The sequence below is a fragment of the Haemaphysalis longicornis genome, unplaced genomic scaffold (assembly GCF_048455015.1).
Source record: "Haemaphysalis longicornis isolate Haplotype H1 unplaced genomic scaffold, Haemaphysalis longicornis Haplotype H1 scaffold_7, whole genome shotgun sequence".
In the NCBI taxonomy this organism is placed as follows: Eukaryota; Metazoa; Arthropoda; class Arachnida; order Ixodida; family Ixodidae; genus Haemaphysalis; species Haemaphysalis longicornis.
Genome location: NW_027526422.1, coordinates 3020698 through 3043439, shown reverse-complemented (window position 1 = coordinate 3043439; position 22742 = coordinate 3020698). Strand labels below are relative to the sequence as shown.

The following is a 22742-nucleotide window of genomic DNA, read 5'->3' as shown; positions in this document are numbered from 1 at the left end:
GCCCGCGTGTCGGTGAACCATACTTTCGTGTCTCGACATAAGAGGTCAGACACCTCGCGTTGCAATGCGCCTCCGGCGGTTGCCAGCGGCACCCCCAGATGCCAGCGGCACGCCCAGGCATTCTTCACGGGCGTGCGCCCCTCCGCCAGCGCGTCGGGGAGTCACGCCTTGACATATGCCCGGCTCAGACGTTTCGCTATCACCGCGATCAACATTCGATAGCGCGGCCCCGGCACCTTTCAAGGACACTCTCTCCCCTCTCTCGGACTCCACGTGTTCCGAGGCTATGAATGACTCACGAACTATGGAAAGAGCGTTGTGTGTGTCTGTGATGTCCGTGGCGTGTGGCTACTTGTTCTCATTTGACCAATGTTGCTTTTGGGTATAAATAGAAGCAGCCCAAACGCTGAAATTAATTCCTGTCTGAGCAGCGAATCCTTGCGGTCGCTCTGCTCGAGTCCTGTATTGTAACCTCGCCCGTCGCGGCAGTGTATGTTTTTTTGGCTTCGGCTCACCTCTCGCTATGAAGTAAACAGCTACGTTATCCTACTGCTCTGGACGTCTTCTCGGCTGCAACAGCGGCTGGGCGCTCGCATCGTACGCGCTACCACTCGTATGTCGGAGACCACGGAGATCGGATCGGGTGCCCCTGCCCGGTCGCAGCAACTGGTGGCAGCGGTGGGATACCCAACACCACGGACGTCAAGGCGGCTTCAGACTTCGCAGAATTCACGGCGGTCAAGGGTGAGTGCGGGACTTTTCTTCACTGAGTTTTACCAGGCTTCTGAGGATAGCTGGTAGGGCGTGTGTTTTTGTCGCGTGGGTTATTCGCGCAAAACATTTTTGGAGCAGCGGGAAAGCAGTACTCTAGACCGGCCATGAATTTGAAGGCGTTGAAAAAACCGCAGTTGTTGGATCTTGCAAAAGAGTTGCGCTTAGATGTTACGGACGCGCTGAGAAAGCTAGAGATGATACAGGCTATACTCGCTGTTGGGGCTGACGATGACGAGCTGTCTGAGTGCATTGAGACGATCAATGGCAGGGAAACCGCTAAACGTCAGGCTGCAGAGGCAGAGGCTATGCGCCAGCGTGAGGAACGCGAGGAAAGAAAGCGCGAAGAGGAACGGGAGGATAGAAGGCGCGAACAGGAGCGACAGCATGAGCTGGAAATGAAGCGTCTAGACGTCGAGGCGTCTCGACCTAGACGTCACAGTGGCAGCAGCGTGCAGTCTGCAGCGACTGAGCGACCTACGCTACGAATGTGTGACCTAATGCGACCCTACAAGGTAAGAGAAGACATCGGTCTTTTTTTGGTCAACTTCGAGCGTACGTGTGAGAGGGCCCAGTTTAGCCGAGACTCATGGCCGGAAAAGCTGCTTCCGCTTTTGCCAGGTGAGGCATCCGACGTGATGGCCCGCTTGCCAAAGGAGGAGGCGGTGGACTACCAGAAAGTCAAGTCGAGCCTCCTGCGTAAGTACAGGCTGTCAGCAGAGGCGTTTCGCCAGAAGTTCCGTGAAGCCGAGAAAGCTAGGGGCGAGTCGTACTCGGAGTTCGCCTACAAGCTGAGGGCAAATATGGAAGAGTGGCTCAAAGAGGCAGAGGCTTTCGGAGAGCACGACAAGGTAGTTGAGTGCTTCGGTCTTGAGAAGTTTTACCGCCGTCTACCAGAAAACCTGAGACTCTGGGTGCAAGATAGGCCAGGGGTAAATACTGTGGATCAGGCAGGTCAGCTAGCCGACTAGTTCGTCGCATGACGAGGTGCGCAGGGGCCTAAAGACGGCCAAAAAGAGTTCAGGCAGAGTCCTGGTAAGTCGGGGCCGAAAGGCAGAGCTCCCCGGGTAGACGGTGGAGCAAGGGAAGTCGTTGTCGTGGACAGAGAAACTGGCCACGATAACGAAGAGAGAGCAGCAGACGCTCAGGAGCAGCGCAGAAAGAAAGCTTTCGAAGCGAGCAGACAGGCTGCGTGTTACAACTGCGGCGAGACGGGACATTTCGCTGCCAGTTGTAAGAAAGGAAAACTACTCTTTCACGTACTAGATCAGAGTGAGGACAGCAGGCAGTTTCTAGAGCCGTACGTACGTGAGCTTGTCGTCAATGGTAAACCGTGCCGAGTTCTCCGAGGCGACGGTAGACATGGTCCACCCTTCGTACGTTGAACCGGATCAGCTAACGGGGCAGTGTGTTTGGGTGAAGCCAGCCGTAGGTGCACGAAACGTGCGTCTGCCGATTGCTAAGGTCAGCATCGGAGGTCCGTTTGGTGAACTTGTGACGCAGGCAGCAGTATCCCCACAACTTCTTCCGGAGTACAGGTACCTATTCTCGAACAGGTCGGATCAGCTGTTAAGCGAAAAGGGGTACAGTATTGAGAAACTGCCGAGGAAAGAACCAGCTGGGCTCGCTGCGAAGAGCTCGAGTAACGATAGGGTCGCCATCTCTGTGAGGAATGGCGACACTCAGATAAAACGCGATGATTGGGCATTTTCGGAGGCTCACGACGGAGGGAAGCGTAAGTACACTGTGTGTAAGGCCCCTACGGTGAGCGGAGATGTTTCGTCACCATGTTCGAAGCGCGCTAGATCACGGGAGGCCTGGAAAACGGCTGTCGACCTGAACGCGCGCAGTTCGCGGGCTAACAGCATTCCGCGGGAGTGCGTAAACCATGAGGTTACCGAAAGGCCGCACGAGTCCACTGAAACGGAGGTTGTTTCTTCAGACCGCGGCAGTTCAGAAGAGAGCGACGTGGTGGGAAAGCCTGCAGCCGAGGCAGCAAACGGTTTGCACGGTTCAGTTGCGAGTCATGACGATATCGCCACTGAGCAAGCCGATTCCGTCCTGCCACCAGCTCAGGTAGCTGACCTCGAGCAACGGCCAGCCGAGCTCGTAGAGATTCCGGTGTCGCCCGTGGCTGAGCCGAAATCGGAAACCGGCCAGCTGATGCTCCCGACGATCGGCCACCATCGGCTGAGCTAGTTGAGGTTCCGGTGTCGCCTGTGGCTGAGCCGAAGTCGGGAACCGACCAGCCTAGAGAAGTGAACGTAAACGCGTTCCGTTGTTCGCTTGCCGAATGCGTTCGCGAAAAGGTGAGCAACGAGGAGAGAGGGAAAACTTCTGCGCGTACTTGCGGCACGTGTTTCAGTACGGGCACGCCAAGGGGTAAAGCCGTGAGCTCGCATCGCGCCAAGGGAACGCCGCCTAGAAGCAGTGCGCGCCTAACGTGTGAACAGTGGAAAATCCCGCTCGCTCCTCCGCGCGCTCGACCTGTGTCGAACAAGACGACCGGTGTCATTTCACGCGGTCGCAGCAGCTTTCAGAGAGCAGCCACACCTAAAGTGCGGTACAAAAGGGGAAAAACTCAGGGCATTTACGAGAGCTCAAATCGCAGCTCTCGGCGCGAGAAGTGACCTGTAGACACCTGACTTTCTCAATTTCATTGTTTTTCCTGAAGCAGGTTTTTCCCTTTACGATTACGTTTTTTTTTGTGTGTGGGACATTTCCAATCACGCGAAATGTCACCTTTAAAGTTTGTGCACTTGTCTAAAGTACTGCTGGGCTAAAATATAACTAGTGTAGTTAGTTATTAGAGTATTGTATCGCAACTAAAAGCCTGGTAGATCTTCAGTGTGAATTTGTCTTCGCACTTGCCGGCGATGCGGTTGTGTCTTCCTGTGTTGTTCTGTTGCTTGCCTGTCCAAACCAGAGATGTTCTTGGGGGGCCACTACTCGTCCAGTGATCGGCCCTGTGAAGCTCCAGCACGGTGTCGTACAGCCCAGGCCTGGAGTCGAGCGTTTGCTGAGCACTTCACTTCGAAAGCATCCCTCCGGACAACGGTTGAAGACCCTTATCCATCGGGATCTCGGACCCCCGGCGGAGAAGCTGTTACGAATCGGCCAACGCCGCCGTATTTTCCCGCATCAGCCACCACGTGTGCCACAGCCGTCAGGCGCCCGCGTGTCGGTGAATCATACTTTCGTGTCTCTACATGCCCGCCTGGGACGCTTCGCTATCGGCGCGATCAACATTCGCCGGCGCGCCCAGGCATTCTTCTCGGACGTGCGCCCAGCCGTCAGGTGCCAGCACGTCGGTGAGTCACGCCTCGACATGCCCGGCGAGCCATGTCTCAGCATGTCTGAAGGACACTCTCTCCCCTCTCTCGGACTCCACGTGCAACGAGGCCATCGATGACTCACGAACTGTGGAAAGAGCGTTGTATGTGTCTGTGACGTTCGTGGCGTGTTGCTACTTGGCGTTTTGACGGTTGCTGCTTTTGGGTATAAATAGAAGCAGCCCAAACCCTGAAATTCATTCCTGTCTGAGCAGCAAATCCATGCGGTCGCTCTGCTCGAGTCCTGTATTGTAACCTCGCCCGTCGGGGCATTGTATGTTTTTTTTGGCTTCGGCTCACCTCTCGCTATGAAGTAAACAGTTACGTTAGCCTACTACTTCTGGACTTCTTCACGGCTGCAACAGCGGCTGGCCGCTCGCATCATACACGCTACCACTCGTATGTCGGAGACCACGGAGATCGGATCGGGTGCCCCTGCCCGGTCGCAACACGGTGTACCGCGACTGCCAAGGGAGATTGGTTTGGATTAATATCCCCAATGTTGAGTACAGCCTGGCGGCCTGCGAGGAAGTCCGATAAGCGGGAATAAATGCGGTTGCCAAGGCGGGAAAGAATCACTGCATGCCCAACATTGTCGAAGGACCCTTATAGGTCGAGGACCAAAATGGCTCGAGGAGAGTGGTGAGTGGCAGGTGCAATTACCTCTTCTTCGAGTCGCAACATAATATCATGGGTACTTGAATGTTGTTGAAAGCCGAACGTCGTTTTGGGCCCTTGCAACATACTTCGGCATCATATTGACCCCGTAAAAAGCAAGGAAGAATCAAATCGAAACAAAAGCTCATTCAAGACTTGAATAAATACCTCCAGAGATCCTCTCCCCTCACCCACCCTACTCTGATACTGCCAACCCAGACCTGGACCTAGATATACATCTTTTTGAACTGGAAACAGCCCTGGCTGAATGCAAGAAAAGGAGTGCCCCAGGTCCTGACCAAGTAACCTATAGGCTCCTGGCCAAGGAGGGAGCGAGAAAAAAAGACGCAAATAACGCTACCACTTCTCCCACCCTTCAACCCGCGGAGCCAGTTGCAAAACAAAGAAAAAAGAGCGAGGGCCAGTTTTGTGGCCGTTCTGCTCGGGAGAAAAAGGCGCAAAACTAGGAGGATAAAAATAGTAAAGAAAAGAAAGGGACGACGGAAACTTCCTGATCCCAGACGTAGCACCGAAGGCAGCTTCTTAGCGGGAGCATGTGAGTTCGCGTCGCTGGTCCCACCGCGTCACCGCCGAGAAAGCGAGGAGTTCCCTCTCTGTCCCTGCTGCGTTGTCGCTTGAGGTAGCGGGTGTACGCTCTCCGTCGCCGCTTGGACTGGATAAATCCAGGAAACGCACTTGAAGACAGTCTTCTATCATGTTGCGCGCACTCAAATAAATGATTTTTTTGTCGTTTTCCTTCATTGTAAGTCTACTTCATTCACCGTCTTGAAGCAAGGTATTTGCATGCACGTGAGCGTGTTGCTGATTCTTTTTTGGGGATGGCTTCTGATAAGACGAACAAATTGCCATCGTTCCTTCGTCTTAACGGGGTGTGAAGCTTCTGTATGTGCTCGGTGTTCTCCCTTTGACGATTCTCGTCTAAATCAGGCAGAGTGTGCGCATGCCCCTGGCCGCATAATCGTCGTTTAGGAGGCCTAAAGTATTGTCCCCGTCTTTGTTTATTTCATCTTCTTTAGGCAAAGGTCGCATCATGCTTCGGATAACACACGCGCTGATTGCAGTGGATCACTAGGTTTTCTCTGCATCCAGGCCAAATATATTGGTAATAAGATCATTTATCTTTACTCTATGTACATCTATCTCATTCTTGAAGCCTGAATTCCCGGTACACACAATGCGGTAACGTAATTAAGTATTGAAGAAATCACGTGATATACACGGGCTATATTAATCTACACAACATTATTGGTGCAAATTGGCATGTCCAAATACCGACCCATATCCCTACATCTGTATAATCATAGAACGCATAGCTGCTAACTGCGTAATTTATTTATTGTGTAAACGGAACATTCTTTGCCATTTACGCCGCAGCTGGCGCTACAATCTCGGCGGTCCATCTCCACACAATGTAAGGGCCGAACATTTTTTGTGCGGCGTGAGCGAAAGCGCCTTGCGGCGAAGCCAACTTTATCGCGAATGCTCAGCAGAAAGCCGTTGTAACTGTAACGCGTCTTACTTGGGAATGACCACCGTCAATGCTAAAAAAATAACGTTTCTTCATACCTTTCACCGAAATCCTCTGTCATCTCTGTGTCGTGGGCTAAAGAGCTTCGGTGGTAATTCACCTAGACGGAGCCTAATGGCTCATGATTTTTTTGTGTGTGTCTGCAGCCAGTGTCACGGCTGAGGTGTGAGCTTGTAAAGCGCGTCTACATGAATGCGGCAGTAACAGATCGTATTGGATTTTCCAGCGCATCGCATCCATATAGAGGGGACTAATGCGCTTGGAAGGCGCATCTCACAAATGCGCCAGACGTATAGGTTGGGATGGCCGGCGCATCATATTAGCGATTCGTCACGGTGACTGCACAGGGCGTGCATTCGAGCTCGGTTATAAGGTAAGTACACTAAATAGTTACGACTATTTTAGCAAAATCCCATTGCTACAGAGGCAAGTTGCGTGGTTCATGGTCGTCATGCGCGTTTTTAGCGACGCTTCTCGTGCGCTGACAATTTTCTAAATAATTCGCAGGTCAGCCTATTTCTCCATCTTCCTGCCGTCCTCACACCCTTCTCCTCCGCGCGTGGGCGACAACCCGTTGCGCGCTCGCGTTATACAATCGTAATCAAGTGTCTTCACATGTGCTCCCTTCAGCGTTCATGTCATTTATATGTACCGCACGCCGACTTGAGCTATTTTTGTTTTTACATTCGGCCTCCACCTGTTGTGGGCATCTGCTTGTATGTGCGCAGGCTCGTAGCTTCGACAACGCTGTTGTAATAGGCTCAGCTGTGCACAGCTGGGTGTGCTTTTCTCCGCGTGGTAATTCGACAAAGTGGTGGAACAGCCGCACTCGGGAAAGAATGCCAGCTGTGAACGCCACCGAGGAAAGAAGCCCTGCTCACGTGCATCGCCGGACGGCGGCGGCCCGTCGAGGCTAGGAGAGGCTTCCACGCAGGGAGCCAAGCGCTCAAGCAACGCGGGCAGGAAGCACAGCAGCGCCAGCAGGTGCAGCAGCAAGGTGGAGCGACCACCGCACACGGCGGTCACCTCACGACGTGGCGGCGGAGCACCGCAGGCCTCCTGAGAAGTCATGCCTTCTCGCGGGCGCGCAGGAGCGCTTCCGCGCATAACCGGTCGCGGCGCCGTCCGGGTTCGGACTGCGGGGGGCGCTCGGCGCAGCCGCCCTTCTCCCTCTCTCTTCTCCTCCTCGTATTCTTCGAGCGCTCGGGGCCCTAGCTCGGCGGGAGGTTCCCGTTTGAACCCATTCCCATTTCACCCTTCCCGCTTGTTCCGTCCCGTTTCAACCCGGCGCAAAACGACCTTCCCGTTTCGCCCTTTCCCACTTGGCCCGTTCCCGTTTGAACCCATTCTCATTTCAACCTTCCCGTTTTTTCCTTCCCATTTCAACCTGGGGCGAAAGAACATTCCCGTTTCGTATTTTCCTATTTAGCCCGTTCCCGGTATAACGTACCCAGTTTATGAAACGTCATAAAAACATTTTCATATTGTTTTTCATTTATTTCCGTTTGTTCACAGCCGCTGCGATAGCATGCTCAGTACATCCAGAGTCCTTGACTGCTTTTCAAACCTGGGCTTCAATTTTTGAATCCAGAGACGATGACATTTGGTTACAATTCGTCATACCAATTAACAAATATTTTAAATTAACAAAGCCTAACAAACAAATTAACAATTAACAAATTAATAAACAAATCTTAAATTAACAAACAAATCTTTTAAATTAACAAACCAAAAAGTGATATAATCAAAAATCCCAGAAAAGCGCCGCGAAAGCACAAATAAAAAATCGCAAAAACACCCTCACTTTGAAAGAAGTCGTATTTGGCAGACTAAAGCCCGTTCTATTTGGGGCGAATTTCGCCTGCGAATTCGCAGTTGCGGCGCCACCCGTGCGGCAAAACGATTTATTTTCCTGTTTTCACTGCTGCGACATATTGCCAAATGCTAAGCAGCGTTCACAAGAGAAGTTAGACTCTTCCAAACATTTGGAAATTCGCCACAGAAACGAGAATAGATCGTTTTGGTGCAAGAGCGGCGCCGAAGCTGCGAATTCGCCAGCGAAATTCGCCCCATGTAGAACGGGCTTAACACATTTAATCGTTATAACAGCGCAAGTGCACATCTATGTCGAAAAGAAACAGATGAATACTATAAAAGATAAAAAAGATGTATAAAAATAAAGTAACCCTATGTATCTAAATACATATGCCACATCTGGCTATAAAAAATCGCAGTCATGAGAAGCGGCGAAAATTATAAACTTAGTTTTGCGTTTTATTGATTCTGTTTATTCCCGTCACTCTAGCGTACTCCATTTGCATAATACGGCAAACCTTCAAAAACTTAAGCAGCGCAATGTCGCCTCTAGCCAAAATTTTCTTTACTACAGAAACTTAAAATTGTCGCGGGAATACTACCTCCAAGGGCCTTTCAGACGTTTAGCGAGAAGACATAGTAAGACTATTATGCAGCCAATCAGCTGAATTACAATTCGAAAGTTCTATTTGTTTCCTCGTGCAATTTCTTACTGGAATAAGTTAACTGAACGAACAGTGAACTCGGTATCGTTAGAAGAATTTTCCCCACGTATTGTAAATATGTGTTCTGGTTCAATCGTTGTATTTTAAAATTGGAATACATTACGAATGTATATCCTTGTCCGGACCCCTTTGGGTCTATTACATATTTATGTCTTTTACTTATTTGTGTGGGGCGTTTTTAAACTACGCCAATCAATACTGATGTGTTTTTATGTTCACTCCTGCATGAGCCTGAACAGGCCGTAAGTATCGGTAAATAAATAAAAATATCTACCCATTACTCACGTAGGAGAGGGATTAGTAGCCAATTCTCAGATTTCTGCACATGTTTTTGCCTTTTTTAAAGTCTCTCCTACGGACATCTTTGATCTATAGATCTCTCGAACCCGAAGACAAAGCTACGCTCCTAACAATGAGCATACGAGTGGCTGATAAATCAATTACTGCCGCACGAACGAACACCAACTGCAGAAAAATCCAATGCGTACATTACTCAAGATATTGGGTATCTTTATAGTACACTTTAGCCTCTACAAATTTTGTGTCAAGAGGGCAGTATCGGCCTAAGGCATTCGGAAACTTTTATCGGCCGGAAATATCGGTCATATTGGTGCATATTTGGTGCATATAAGTTTTTAGTGCATGACCCGTTGCTTGTAAGCACATTTTGGGGAACAGTTCCGAAGACGGTAACGCATATTTTCAGAAATTCAAATGGGTTGCAACGATGCGGGTTCAAATGAGAAGGGCGCTTTGGGAGCGGGTTGTAACGGGAAGGGCGTTTTGGGAACGGGCTGAAACAGGAAGCGCCCAAACGGGAAGGTCGTTTCGGGAACGGACGCACACGGGACGGGTCAAGCGGGAAGGGGTCAAACGGAAATGGGTTCTTTCGGGCTACACCCAGCTCGGCAGGTACGCCACCAACAGTTTCTGGGACAGCTAAAAGGCGTTCTTCAGCCCACCAGCTCAGGACTTGATGCACCTTTTAGTAGATGAGGAGTAGTTACTGCAGGTTTAGCTGGTTTACAAGGTGTGCCGAAGTCAGCTGGACATATTGTAGCTGCTTCCCGAACTCGACGAGCTTATGCGGCGCTTAGGCGTCGCCACAGTGGCTGCTCCTGACTGGCCCACACGTGCACCAGGGGCACTTAGAACACTCGATATTCTGCTGTTCATGCGAAACTTGCTGGGGAGGAAGCAACTCCAGACCAGCTCTTTCCCTCACGCGACATAGCTGTGCGTGACCTATCCTACCAACACCGACTGGAAAGGGAGAAGGCCTCAGCTCTCTTTCCGTCACGTCCCACGATAGGGCGGCTTGGTAAGACTTCGGAGCGCTGTTCAAGAGTGGGTGTGGCGCAGATACACCGCGCGGAAAACCTTTTTTTTTTGAAGAAGAAGAAGAAGAACGAGCATGCGCGTACATTAAAGGAAATTTGACGCCAAGAAATTATAGGAGCAGCACATTTATTTACGCCATCTTGTTTCGTTTTCTGTTTGCGCTAGATTGGGTGCAACACAACTGTTTTTTCTGGAGAGTTGCGGCTTTCCTTTTTTTTGGCTTATCGGCGGCATCGACAAGTTTGTCCTTCAGTTTGCCCCACAACGTCTTCAGCAAAACGTTCGTGCTGCAGCGCACGATGTGTTTTAGCACTGCTTCACTCGTGTGACCATTCTCACAGGCGTCGAAGTCAGATTGTTCTTCGTTGGCCAGCAGTTGCAGTGTCAGCTTCGTGACGACCTGGCGCTGTTCGGGTATTAGAAGCATTTCTAGCTGCGCAGTGAGCTGTTCTACAACAACGTAGCTGTCAGCAACAGCGTTTATTGCAAACATCGATAAGCACACTAGACCTCCTCTGTCAAACTGCTTCACAAGATCGTAGCGTTCATTAGCAGCAAACACTGTGATCGTCTTATCAACAGTCAAATCGCCCCTATATTTTTCGCACTTCAATTTCTTTAGGGACCCATAAACTGCGTATCCTGCAACGTAGATTAGGATCAAAAGGACGTCCTGTACCTTCGACGCACTCTCGCTGTTTACAAGTACGTTGCAGCTGGGGAGGAAGGCCTCGGCCTGCTTCCGGAAACATTCCCGGTGCTGATGAGTGGAAACCGTTGGTAAAGTGTTCTTCAGGCGCAGCTTGTTTTACACTTCATAAATCTGCCTGATGGAAACGTGGTAACGCACACATGACAGTTGCCCATACTTCCCGAAGCGGTCTTCTAAGCAGTCAGCCTGCATCTTTCCAAAAAAGAAAAACATAAGACATCCGAAGCTCTTCGAAGCTGTACCAGCGTGGGTCTCCTTCGTCAAAGTATCCTTGTCGAGTCCTTTGCTTTTCCAGTCGTCCAGCCATGTCAGCAGCATGCGCAAGGAGTCGATTTTCGGATCGTTGTCAACGGAAAACACGGGTTGTTGGAACTGGTCTCGCAGCCTCTTTCCTTTCCAAGCAGTTTATACATTTACAATGTTTTACCACTTGGCGATTTCAATGAAAGTAGTGAGGTCAAAAGAGAAAACGTTGTGATTCGTTCCGAGAGCACGCAACGACTCAGGCAAGAAATCGTTGAATATTTGGTGGGCAAGCTTTACGTCCTGCATTTCGAAGGGTAGACGGCTTTTCTTTACAGCCCGTACCCTTGTTTCAACAGTTGGTCCCACTCTTTGCTGCGAAGGTCCCTGACTGTCGCAAATGACGCTGTTTGCATGCGTTCTGGCTGTGCCCTGTCTGTTTGAATTTCAGGAAAGTAGAAGCAAACTTGGTCATTCTTCTAGTTGATCCAGTTATTTCGTATGCATTTGAGTATGTGTACCGGATCCATAACAAAGAAAAGCGGTCTTGCACGGTCTGACGGGTGCTGGTACACAGTTCTGCTAGATGAAGGCGATTCGAAGAGGGACATCGCTTTTTCTGTGCAACGACTTGTTGTCACTCACGACGCACACGACCCGGTATGCCCAATATCTTACAACCCTAAAATCACATCTTTGAGCGTCTTGTGCAGGAACTCCGCATCTAGCATGTGCACGTACTAGCACGATGAGCGCAGTTTCGTTGAATATTTTCCCGTGTGGCTGCGCAACTTGAAAACGAGCGCACAGCCTGTAGCTTCATTTTGGCCGAGCGCAACGCGGGCAATGTTACCCTTATAATCAAAGTAGGATTTTATATGGATTTCGTCTACCATTAAAGTCACAAAGCGCTGGTCGTCCTTTAGGCCAGACGTTCTCCTCGTCATGTAAGTAAGGAAGGTTTCACTGTGGTGTTTTTGTTAAGGGCTCATACCTTATGACGAACACACTGACCTGATTTTCATAGGATGTGACAAGGTGATGCTTCCATGGCTGCTTATGTAAGCGTACGCATGGGGCGATATCGTGAAGAGAAGATAACTACATCGTCACACAAATGTCCGAAAGACATAAAAATGGACGAAAGACAATGTTAGGAACTGTTTCTAAACAACTCGTTGTGCGTTTTAGAGTTTTGCGTTTTTAAAGTTATCCAGTCTTCGAAGCTTCTTTGGCGCCTCATGTGCCACCATTCGGTGCATTTGTCTACTCGCCCTCACAGCATCAGCGCGGCGAGGCTGATGCGTTAGGGACACTTCTGGGCACCATAGCGGCGTCTTTAGTGTTTGATCCACTATATACTATAGCGAAATCTGTCGCTGCAGTCACGTGCCGTCATGGGCGCCGCAGTAGCAGCTGGAAGCGTTCACCTCGTAACCAAGCCTGGCTTCTCGTGGCCCCTGACGACAAAGGCAACAACGCGGGCCCTCATTTTTTTTAAAGGCGGAGCTACTGTAGGTCGAGGCTTTTCGTGCCTCTGCCGAAGGTCGTGCGTCAAGCAGGGGAAGGAGCAGGTTCCCAAAAGGCCCCTGTAGGTTCCCAGACCACAGACCCGCCGGCGGCTTCTATCGGTGGGTCCATGCCGATAGAGGGCGCAGTGGTCTCGCAGGAGCGGGTTCTTCTCCCTCCCGGCCCGCCGCGGTGGCTCAGTGGCTAAGGCGTCGCGCTGCTGAGCACGAGGTCGCGGGTTCGATTCCCGGCCGCGGCGGCCGCTTTTCTGATGGAGGCGAAAAGCAAAAACGCCCGTGTGTACGAGATTTCGGCGCACGTTAAAGATCCCCAGGTGGTAAAAATTAATCCGGAGCCCTCCACTACGGCGCGCCTCATCGCCTGCGTTGCGTCGGCGCGTTAAACCCTACAATCAACCAATCTTCTCCCTCCCGCTACGGAATGAAAAGGGAACAGAGCCTACCGCCGCTGACGTTTAGCTGGCGATTTTCTTTGCACGAACCATAAAGTTTGCGCTGCGACGGCGCTGCCGCTCTCGAGCGAGCGCACGTTCACGTTCGAGCGGACACAAGAGAACCACAGCTCCGCTCTTCAAGCAGACACTGGATGGAACTGTTCTCGTTCAGTCTGCAACACGCTTCTACAAAATTTCTGTCAATGAAGTCGTTTTGTGAGCTATACTTTTATACAATAAAATAACTTTGAAGACTAGTAATTATGGCTTAAGCAGCCACAGGCAACCTTCGAGCTCGTTGGCGAGCCATGCCAAGTGACCATGGGACGCTTCTCCACACTACATGACGTCACGTTCATTGAGGCGGGGCTCCAATTGAAATTGGTGCCAGGTTTCCCTCTGGTACGCATCCGTGTGAAACTTTATGGCTCCGGCCGCCGTATGCGCATGCGTGCGTGCCGCGAAGGAAGGGCTGCACTTGGCGAAATGCAGCCCGGCTTACACTGGGCGAGGTTCGACGGCGGGTTTTCCGCCACGCGAACTTCGGTGTGACAGTTCCCTCCATGCATATTCTCGCCTTAATGCGCACCGCTTTTTCGCCTTAGAATAAGGTTTTTTTCGGGGGTAATCATCAAACGATGCTTATCATGAATTAAGTTTACAATAGGCCTCCTACGCTGGAGTTTTGGCGACATGTAGCGCCCCTAGCGGCCGACGCCTCTGGGTAGTACAAAAGCAGACGACCCTCGCCGCCCTCCATGTGTTTTCAATTACAAGACAGAGTAAAAGTTGGTTGTGGCGCTTTGTGGCGTGTTTAAATGACTGCACACTGTATGAAATAGTCCTTAAAGTAGCTGCAGAAGCTAAACAAACTAATATCCGCTAAAAGAAGCCGATTTGTCGGCTTTCTTTTGAGCGAGCTGTCGCGGTGGTCGCGGCGTGGGACAGTATCGCCAGGTCGGGTGGTTTAACTGTTTGACGACAGTTACAGTTTTTTCTTCTTGCGTGCGGTGAACAAAGGAAAGTTCACGAGTAGCATAAACACAGAACGCTGCTCATCTTACATCCTGAGGTAACCGCAAAAGGTTGCTTCATCGGGAGCATGCAAGCGAACGCAAGAATTGCGCAGCCGACTCAGTTGACACTGCTGGCCTGGCACCGCCTTTGAAACGAGTGGAAATTTTGTTTCGTATTTTCGCAACCTAAATGATTCTTGCGTAACGTTTTACGCCGCATGATTTACGAACGGCAGGCTACATGTATACTAGCGAATAGGTGGGGCAATAGCGCCAATTAAATAAACAAATTAAGCGCTATTAAAGGACGCAAAACACGCACCAAATCACACGCCCGCTGCCTGCAGAGATGTGTACTTCGATAACATCACATAACACAGCATAAAATACCATAACAGCATAACATAACATAACAGCATAACGCTGCATACACAGCGTGGGTCCCCGAATATTTATATACGATCATCACTGACTGTGTTGGTTTTCTAGTGCAGGGCTCGTCGAATCTGAACGCCGACACGAGTTTTGACTTCAAATGGAGTTAGACAGCGAGACAAGAACAGAGAATTGGCGTCCTCCAGTTGAATTGCCCCCGCCCCCCCCCCCCCCCTCCCATCTTCACACTGCGCCAGATTATTGTGAAATATTATTAGAAATTCGCTGAATTTTTTCTCTTTGCATTCAAAGCCTCCTCCTCCTCCTCCTCCTCCTCCTCCTCCTCCTCCTCCTCCTCCTCCTCCTCCTCCTCCTCCCCCCCCCCCACCCCGATTTGCCGTCCAGCCCTCCCCCGTGTCGGCTGCATGGAACTCGGCCGTTGCTGACCCTCATTCTAGGCTATTAAGTGTGAACTGGGAATGTATGCTGCAAGAGCATAATTAAGTAAATTGAGAGCAGACAAGGAAAGCGAGCGGCCTGTTAGTTCGCCCGACCACTTTGTTTTACGGCCACTAATTTCGGAATCGCAAAACAGATTTCACGCTTCTGACGGTCGCGGCATTTTATCACTGAGACACGCAACAAAACGGCAAGCTAACGCTGCACCATGTATTCGTGACGGCGACGCAAACGAGCACTGCTTAATGAAAGTGCACGCATAGTGTGCAGGTATGCAAAAGAGCGGCGCACCGCAGCAGGCGAGCCTGCGGTCCGCCGGACTCGCTGGTTTTTTAAAGCGCGATCATCGCCGAATGCGTCACCCTTCTTTTTTGATCGGCTGTTTTTGAGAAGTCTTTGTCATCTAGAGTATTCGTTTAAACTAGAAATTTCACTATAAATTTCACTTCGTACGACCATCGATCGGTGAACCTGCGAGTAGCAGACGCCGTCATGATCCCGGTACTTTCGTCGGCGCTGTAAACGTGTTTAGCGCTGCAAAGCTTTTTCCCCTAATGCCAAGTTGATCGCTGAAATAGATCGGACGCGTCGGGGATGAGCTGGTGACCACGTCGCAAAATAATCGAGAAAGTCGAGCTCATTTTGCTTCTGTCAACACGGGATCCTATGGGAACCACTCAGCTTTGTACTACCCGGAAGTACTGCCCGGAAGCCGCTTGCGCAGCGCCCCCTGTGCAGCACAGGAGGCCTATACAGCTAAAAGAAATTGGCTCCAATCCACGCTGTTAAGGTCGTTGGAAAGCAAAGCTTTAAACGACACCCACAACAATTGCTCATGCGACGTCACTTGAATTCACACACGTGGCTCTACAAAGAATGAAACCAGAGATTCTGCCAGCCGTCAGTTGAAATTCGCGGGGGCGGCGCCCCGAACGCAGCGCCAGCATCGGCCACGGCGGGGGTAGAGCGGCGGAGGCCGCCGCTGTAGTCCGGATGTCAGTCGGGAGAAACAAAACGGAAAGGAGCGTCTTTCAAAGGGTGAGAGAGCGGAACCTAGCCATCTTGATGTGCTTGGGGCTACGCCACCGCTCGACACAAGCGCAGACACCGAAACAATTTGGCATGTGAGCTTAGTGATTCCGATTTACACCGATTTAAACTAGTTAGTTTAGCAAGATTGATAATTGGGACAAAGCTGAGGGAACTTTTATAATCGCTGTTTATCAGAACCAGTCGCTACTCCCGCTTTTTGTAATACCCCTTAAAACACAACCGAATTGGCATTCACCAATTTAGAAATCGGAGTACCATTCGTGGCAAGCACTGCGGAAAAGGTAGCGTTTCTCTAGAGGCCAGATGTCTGTATGTAGTTTTTACATTGTGTTTTCCCACCCTACAAACCAATACTTAACGTATGTTAGCCGTACGACCGCTTAGTTCCGTGGGGTGCGGTTTACGCTGGGGGTGCTGTCGAACAAGTTAATCAAGCCGTGCGAAGGCACCGCGCAATGGACGCGAAGCTGCACCAAAACATTCTCAAATCAACCGCCGCTAAAGCAGACGACAAAGCCGTGCCGCCGACGCCGCCGGGGAGCAGACACTTCCGCGCGGGGAACGCTGGGTAAATTCGCCTCTCCATCTCTAGTGTGCTCCGTGAGAAAACCCTCCTCCCCCGCTCCTCCCACGTCCCCCCGCCGCCACCTCCGCCACGTTGGGAGTTTGTTATTCCGTACGCTACGAAAGAACCGTTGGCTGGTAGAGCTATAAAGCTTTGCTTTAAAATCAGAGCCCTCTACAGATCAGAGCTGGCGCTCTGGTGGCATCGTTATGTTGGGATTTATCTATGTTGGAGACTTGCTTTGTTGAACTATAAGGACAGTAGCGTGGTCTCTGCGTCACAGATAAAGGACACACACGACTGGTGGGTGCAGACAATGACTTTTTCTTATATCTTGGCTACGCCAATCGCAACGCCGGTGGCTGCCAGGGAACGCGCGGCATTGCGCAATGCCAGGCGGGGGTGAGGGGGCGCACGTGGGGAGGGGGGAGTAAGGTCCCTGAAATTACTAAGGTAGCGCCATCTTTAGATCTCGCCGCCTTTCGCCCTCGCCGCGCTCCTTTCCTACTTCGTTGTTTGCCATTTTCTTTTTCGCCGGCGAACGCCGCGCGCCATTCGCCAAGGGAAAAATCACGTGGTTTTTTTTTTTTTTTTTGCTCCGCCGCCGGGTCGCCCCGCCAGGCTCGCCGGCTGGGACATTGCGCAACGCCGCCGCCGTGACGCCATTGCTGGCTTCCGAGCCACCGAGCTTCAGTACCGGCTTTATCATAGGCGCCAGCTAATAGCAAAGTAAGAATTAGCTGCTCGTTTCGAAAAAACGTCGCACCGGTGTCGTTTTATGTTGCTTCTCGGTGCCGATGTGTTGTGCCTTAGGCAGCGCGAATATCGTCAGGCAGGGCACAAGACTTCGTTATTCCGTCCGGGAAACGCGACGCAGAAAGGAGAAAAATTTGGTTGCATAGATTTGAATAGGCATACTTCAGGCCGACGCTGCCATCACTCTTTAGCGAGATAAGTTTCTGAATGTTTGTTCTTTCTCTGTTAAATTCTGCGCGAGCTTGAGCGGTCACTTACGAAGAAATGCGTATTCCCTTCGCGACCGTCGCCCACGCTTTGTTCTGAGTAGGCATTGCGCGCAGCGCCGAGTTCGTCCCGTCGTAAGCTTTGCTTTGGATAAGAGGCCGTGTATTTGTCATGTGGGCGCTTAACTTCCAGCATCAATATCAGCGGCGTAGCATGTTCAGTCAGTTGTCGTAAGATTTCCGTGACGCGAGAATTGTTCACCTGAATTCATGCTTGTTTTGGCCGACGGCAGCTTGCGTCTGACCATGTATCGTGTGCGTTCCGAGTGCGTGTACGCTCTTTTTGGCGTGAAGTCATGTTTTGTGTGTTAGCGACCCGGGTGGTATTATAATCCCGTTGTTATGACATTGGAATGATTTGCTGCGTAATATCGGCTTGGTCGGTGCGGCGCAAATTGAGGCTGTTCCGAGAAAAAAAAAATTGCGGCTAGGTAAAACAATTTAAGGCTCAGTGGCTAAGGCGTTGCGCTGCTGAGCACAAGGTCGCGGGTTCGATTCCCGGCCGCGGCGGCCGCTTTTCTGATGGAAGCGAAAAGCAAAAACGCCCGTGTGTACGAGATTTCGGCGCACGATAAAGATCCCCAGGTGGTCAAAATTAATCGGGAGCCCTCCACTACGGCGCGCCTCATCGCCTGCGTTGCGTCGGCGCGTTAAACCCCACAATCAATCAAAACAATTTAAGGCCAGCTAATATAGTGACCGCGCCGTTGACGTACGTTTGATTCGCAATTTCTGTTATCGCTTTATTAAATTCGCGCACGTTTGAATGAGCATTTCAAATGCATATTCGCACCGTAACGGCTGTACGCCCTTTCTTCCGTGTATGCACAGAGGAATGTTAATTACAATTTGCGTTTGCATTACACGTGATGCCGTACATTTGCAGTGTGCGCGCTTACTTCATCTTAGGAGTCAATGGCGCAGCGTATCCAGTCATTGCGATTTGAACCAAAACACACTGGGCGACTATATTTTCAGCAGACGTATTTTCGTCCAGAAAAGCGCTTGCTAAACGGGTTTAGTGTAGCGAGTTGAGCGGACGCGGCACTGAGCAGATGCGCGAACACGAATTTGACCATGCTACGGTAGAACGGTCACTAACTCCCTTCTGTAATGCATTATTGCCTCTATTTGCGGAGTGTTTGTGGCGCATCTCAAACTCGGTGGCGACATTTTTTTCCCTTCTCAATAGGATTATTTCACGGATCAATTTGAGCAACGGATATTGGAGAGGCTTGGCGTTAAAAAAAACTAAACCCAAATGCCACTCCCAACATTTTTTTCTCACGGGAAGCCACGTCAGCAGCACAAGCCATCTGCACGACGTCATTACGTACGTTTGTTCCAATAAAATATCTATTTGGTGGCACCAATTCATTTTTGTGATTTATTGTTTTCTCTTGATGATCATCGTGACATTGGTCCTCTTCTGAATTTCTTTCGGGTGTATCCCTGTGGTAGTGCAATGTACAAATATGCCAGAATATATCCCAGCACAAAACTATTCTGTCGAGGCGCCTCCATTAATAACGGCTGTAAACGACGGCGCCCGGTGAAAAAACGTATTGCATGATTAATTAACTGCAGTAACTAATTACATAATTTGTACCTAGAGGGACTCGATCTCTGGTTCGTATGAGAAATAAGAGGCCACAAATCTGTAATTTCAGTTTACCCGATCGATTGATCGCAGTCTTCTCTGGCGCGTATTCCCAGAATTACAAGTCTGCGTTTTTCACTCGCTTCGCACATGAACGTACGGCCGCGAGTGCAGTTTAGTGTATCCGGCTGCGAAGTCGGGGAAGCAGGGGCTTTTCACGTCGCTGTACGTGCACACACGCACAACAGCATGTGTATCTTCTTAATCTACTCACAGGAGCCTATAATGACATGAAGGTGAAGGAAACATTTCTACAAAAACGGCAAAGCACTCTAAACTGCGCGGAATTAAGGTGGATGCAGGTCGTTAGTAAAAGCGGGCACAGAGTGAACGCCGCTGAGGATTCACAATTATCGCAAGAAAGGCGAGTGCAAGGACGCCAGCGCAGCGCTCGAACTACGGCATTTGCGAATGAAGCGCTCTGTATAGTGCCGCGAACCGTGCGCAAGACCTCTGTGCAGTGATTGCACGACCACAGTCACGCGAATGCAAGAACGGAACTACCGTAACAGAGCAGTTTGAAATGTCCACGCTCGATTCTTTCGCATTCACGAGCTATCCTGAGGTGTTACAGAATGCCGCACACGTAAACAAAAACCGCGCTGTGCGTATGCGCCAGCGGCATCCGCCCCGCAAATATCCCCTTGTAGACAAAAATATAAAACAAAACACTATCACTCAGTGCATGTTGGTAAAACGGGGCTCTAGAAATCCTATAAATGCTACCAAAGAGCGATTTCGGCGCGAAAACAAGAGCAAACTGCAGCGAGCGCCCTGAAGTGTAGCGAGGGCGTCTGCTCTCAAGTGGCCAACAAATATGGCGGCACCGGCACGGAGTTAAAGGGACCGCGGCGCCGCGGGTGAGGGGAAAGAAAAAAGAGGAGGGCAGCGGAGAAGGAGGGAGCAGTTGGCGCTACCTTAGTAATTTTAGGGACTTTAGGGGGGAGGAATGCACATGACTCGGCAAAGAAGCGGCAGCGGGGCAAAGGTCTATTTAAGGGACGCTGAAAAGAATTTGTCAAACACGGTTTTTCTTTTCATTGCTTCGACTGGCTCAAATAAACACCCCTTGAATTGTTTATCTGGCCGATAAATCATTTTTTTTTATTTATAACGCCTGAAAGCAAAAATAGTACAATGTGCAGTCTGCGGCGGCAGCAACAACTAACAGCGGTGACGCGTATTCAAGGTGCGATGTGATTGGACGCTGTCCATGAAGGGAATTCAATCCCGTTTCGGTTTCGTTTCCGTGCAACAACAGCTGTCATGCTGTCAGAATACCATTGGTAGGGTATTCTCGATATCTCAGGAATCGGCGTACCGCGCTTCTGCCATGTTATCAGCAGCAGAATACGTCAGATAAGCCTGCCAGCAGCGCTTAGAATCGTAACGTTCATTAGCCAAGGGGTACGCAGTAGCTGCATGCTTTCCGCGAGCATCGGACGCACTGAACTGCGAGGCAATTCTTCGCCACCATTAGAGCTTGCCTGGCTCGTACCTGCGTCGCAAGAGAAGAGGCGTGTTCGCTCCAGGCGGACAGTCAGCTGGTTCGGTGCTGTGCCCGCAAGCATTCGGCGCTTGTGTCAACACCACGCCAACGAAAATTCGCCAGCGCGGCAGTGTCAGTCTTCACGCGGTCTGCAGTGTCGCTCGTGGAGCAATGAAGGTTCCAGCCCAAAACGGTGAATACAGAGTAAATCAACTACAAAAAGTGCTTGCTCTTTGCGACCCTCTAGTTCCAGTGCTTCAGGCCAGGGGTCGGAACCCTTTCGATGTGGAGGGCTGAGTCGCATGAAGCCGACACCAGAGGGGTCGGGTGGCAAATCAGGGTGGGGGGAAGGCGGTTCTTTTGGACCCGTAAAAAGACAGTAAGTGAAGACGTTATCTGACGGAGTGTGAAGAGGCGGGGGCAATGCCAACTGGAAGCGATCTTACTTTCCTGTCTAACACCATTTGAGCTTGAAATTGCAATGTCGGCCTTCATATAGGGGGCGGAAGTGGAGGGGTGTTAGACGTCGTGCGGGAGGCCGCATAATACTTCCCCGCGGGCTGCATCCAGCCTGCGGGACGCAGGGTGCCGATCCCTGCTCTAGACTCGGGACAACCCCCATTGTTTCCGGGAAGAAAATATGAAATATATGCGTATAGGCTGTTCGTTTTAATTTCAGCATCCGCAGCATTTTAGAAAGGATCGAACATGGGAAAGGCCTGTCCGTCACATATGAGCTGCCGGATGAGAAAGCCTTGCAGTTCTTATAAGTTCATTTACGGTTTTTGAGGGGGCACACGTGCTGGATGTATTCTCCCCGGGCGCGAAAAGAACTCTCGCCTTATGATCCGGCCCTCTAAACTGGCTAAAAGGGGCATAGCGATATCCTGCCTAGAGTCGGCTCTGCGCAAGTCGTGCTCACACGTAGTGCAGGAGGCCTTCACAAAACAAGTGGAAAGACTATTGCCTGCAGGGTTCCCTAGATCGGTCATAATGGCGGTGGCGGAGGCTCTACCAACGTTTATAGAACCAAGGTCAGTTTTAAAACTCTCCGCCTCCGCCATACCAGCAATACGGCGCCCGAGCGACCCACAGCGCCAGGTGGCGTCGCCGTCGCAACCGGCTCCCTTCAGCCGCTGGGGAAGCACGAGCGAAAGCAGCGCGGGCCGCATCTGTATACTGCCGTTGCGAGCGTAATCGCGAAATGTGCCGATCGCCGTGTTTATAACCTTTTATTTACGCTGGTAAGTGGTAAGTCTAGCCACATGTCACCGGAGCTACGGCGCTCAATCGGCGACAACCATTGCGCAGTAGCCGCTTGCATTTTAAAGGCCGCGCGGCTTTGTGGCTGCACTTCCGCGTTCGTTTAGAGCATCGTCTGCCATTTCACATTTCATAATTTACGTTTCTTGTTGAGGCGGCTGCATATTCTAACCCTCTAGGCAGGAAATGTGGCTGGTGCGTTATGCAGAGACATTAGTGAAGGCTGGCAAACATTGTCATCATTTCGTTAAAAAAGCTTATCGGTTGAATAAAAGAACCAGAAAGTGGGTATTTTTTTAGTTTCAAGGTAAGGAGATATTTTCACGGGATATCCCTTTTGGCGAAAAGAATAGGCTGTCAAGTATCAGCTTCGCGTGGTGATGGGGCCGAGGAGGGAATCAAGACGAAGACGACGATCGCAGTGCGCCCGGCACAAACCGTATATCTGTGTCTCCGCTGCAGTGCCTAGTAGCTCTGTAAATAGTGCAAATACCGCTATTATAATCTCGTCTACTTCGTGCCGGTAAATGAGATTATAGTAACTGTATTTACGCTATTGACAGAGCTTCTAGGCACTGCAACGGAGACAGCAGCTGACCGAAATAGTTACTTCTTCCCCGATTGAAACACTTTTAAACGAAAAGAAGCTATCCCTCTATTTTCTGAAGAACAACAACAACAAAAAGCCAACATGACTTCTATTGTAATCTCTGCCAACATTCTTTCGCCAGC

General features: G+C 50.6%; 1 protein-coding gene and 1 long non-coding RNA gene across 2 annotated transcripts in view; one reads left to right on the top strand and one right to left on the bottom strand.

The window, feature by feature from the left end:
- Positions 1–7434, bottom strand: part of LOC144146159 (uncharacterized) — a 73201-nt gene extending 65767 nt beyond the window's left edge. The window contains exon 1 of the mRNA XM_077678126.1: positions 7191–7434. Within this exon, the coding sequence (XP_077534252.1) occupies positions 7191–7416 (226 nt within the window). The 5' untranslated portion in view covers positions 7417–7434. The remainder of the gene's footprint in view (positions 1–7190) is intronic.
- LOC144146162 (uncharacterized) overlaps positions 1–22742 on the top strand; it is a 162261-nt gene that overhangs the window by 93209 nt on the left and 46310 nt on the right. The window lies entirely within an intron of this gene.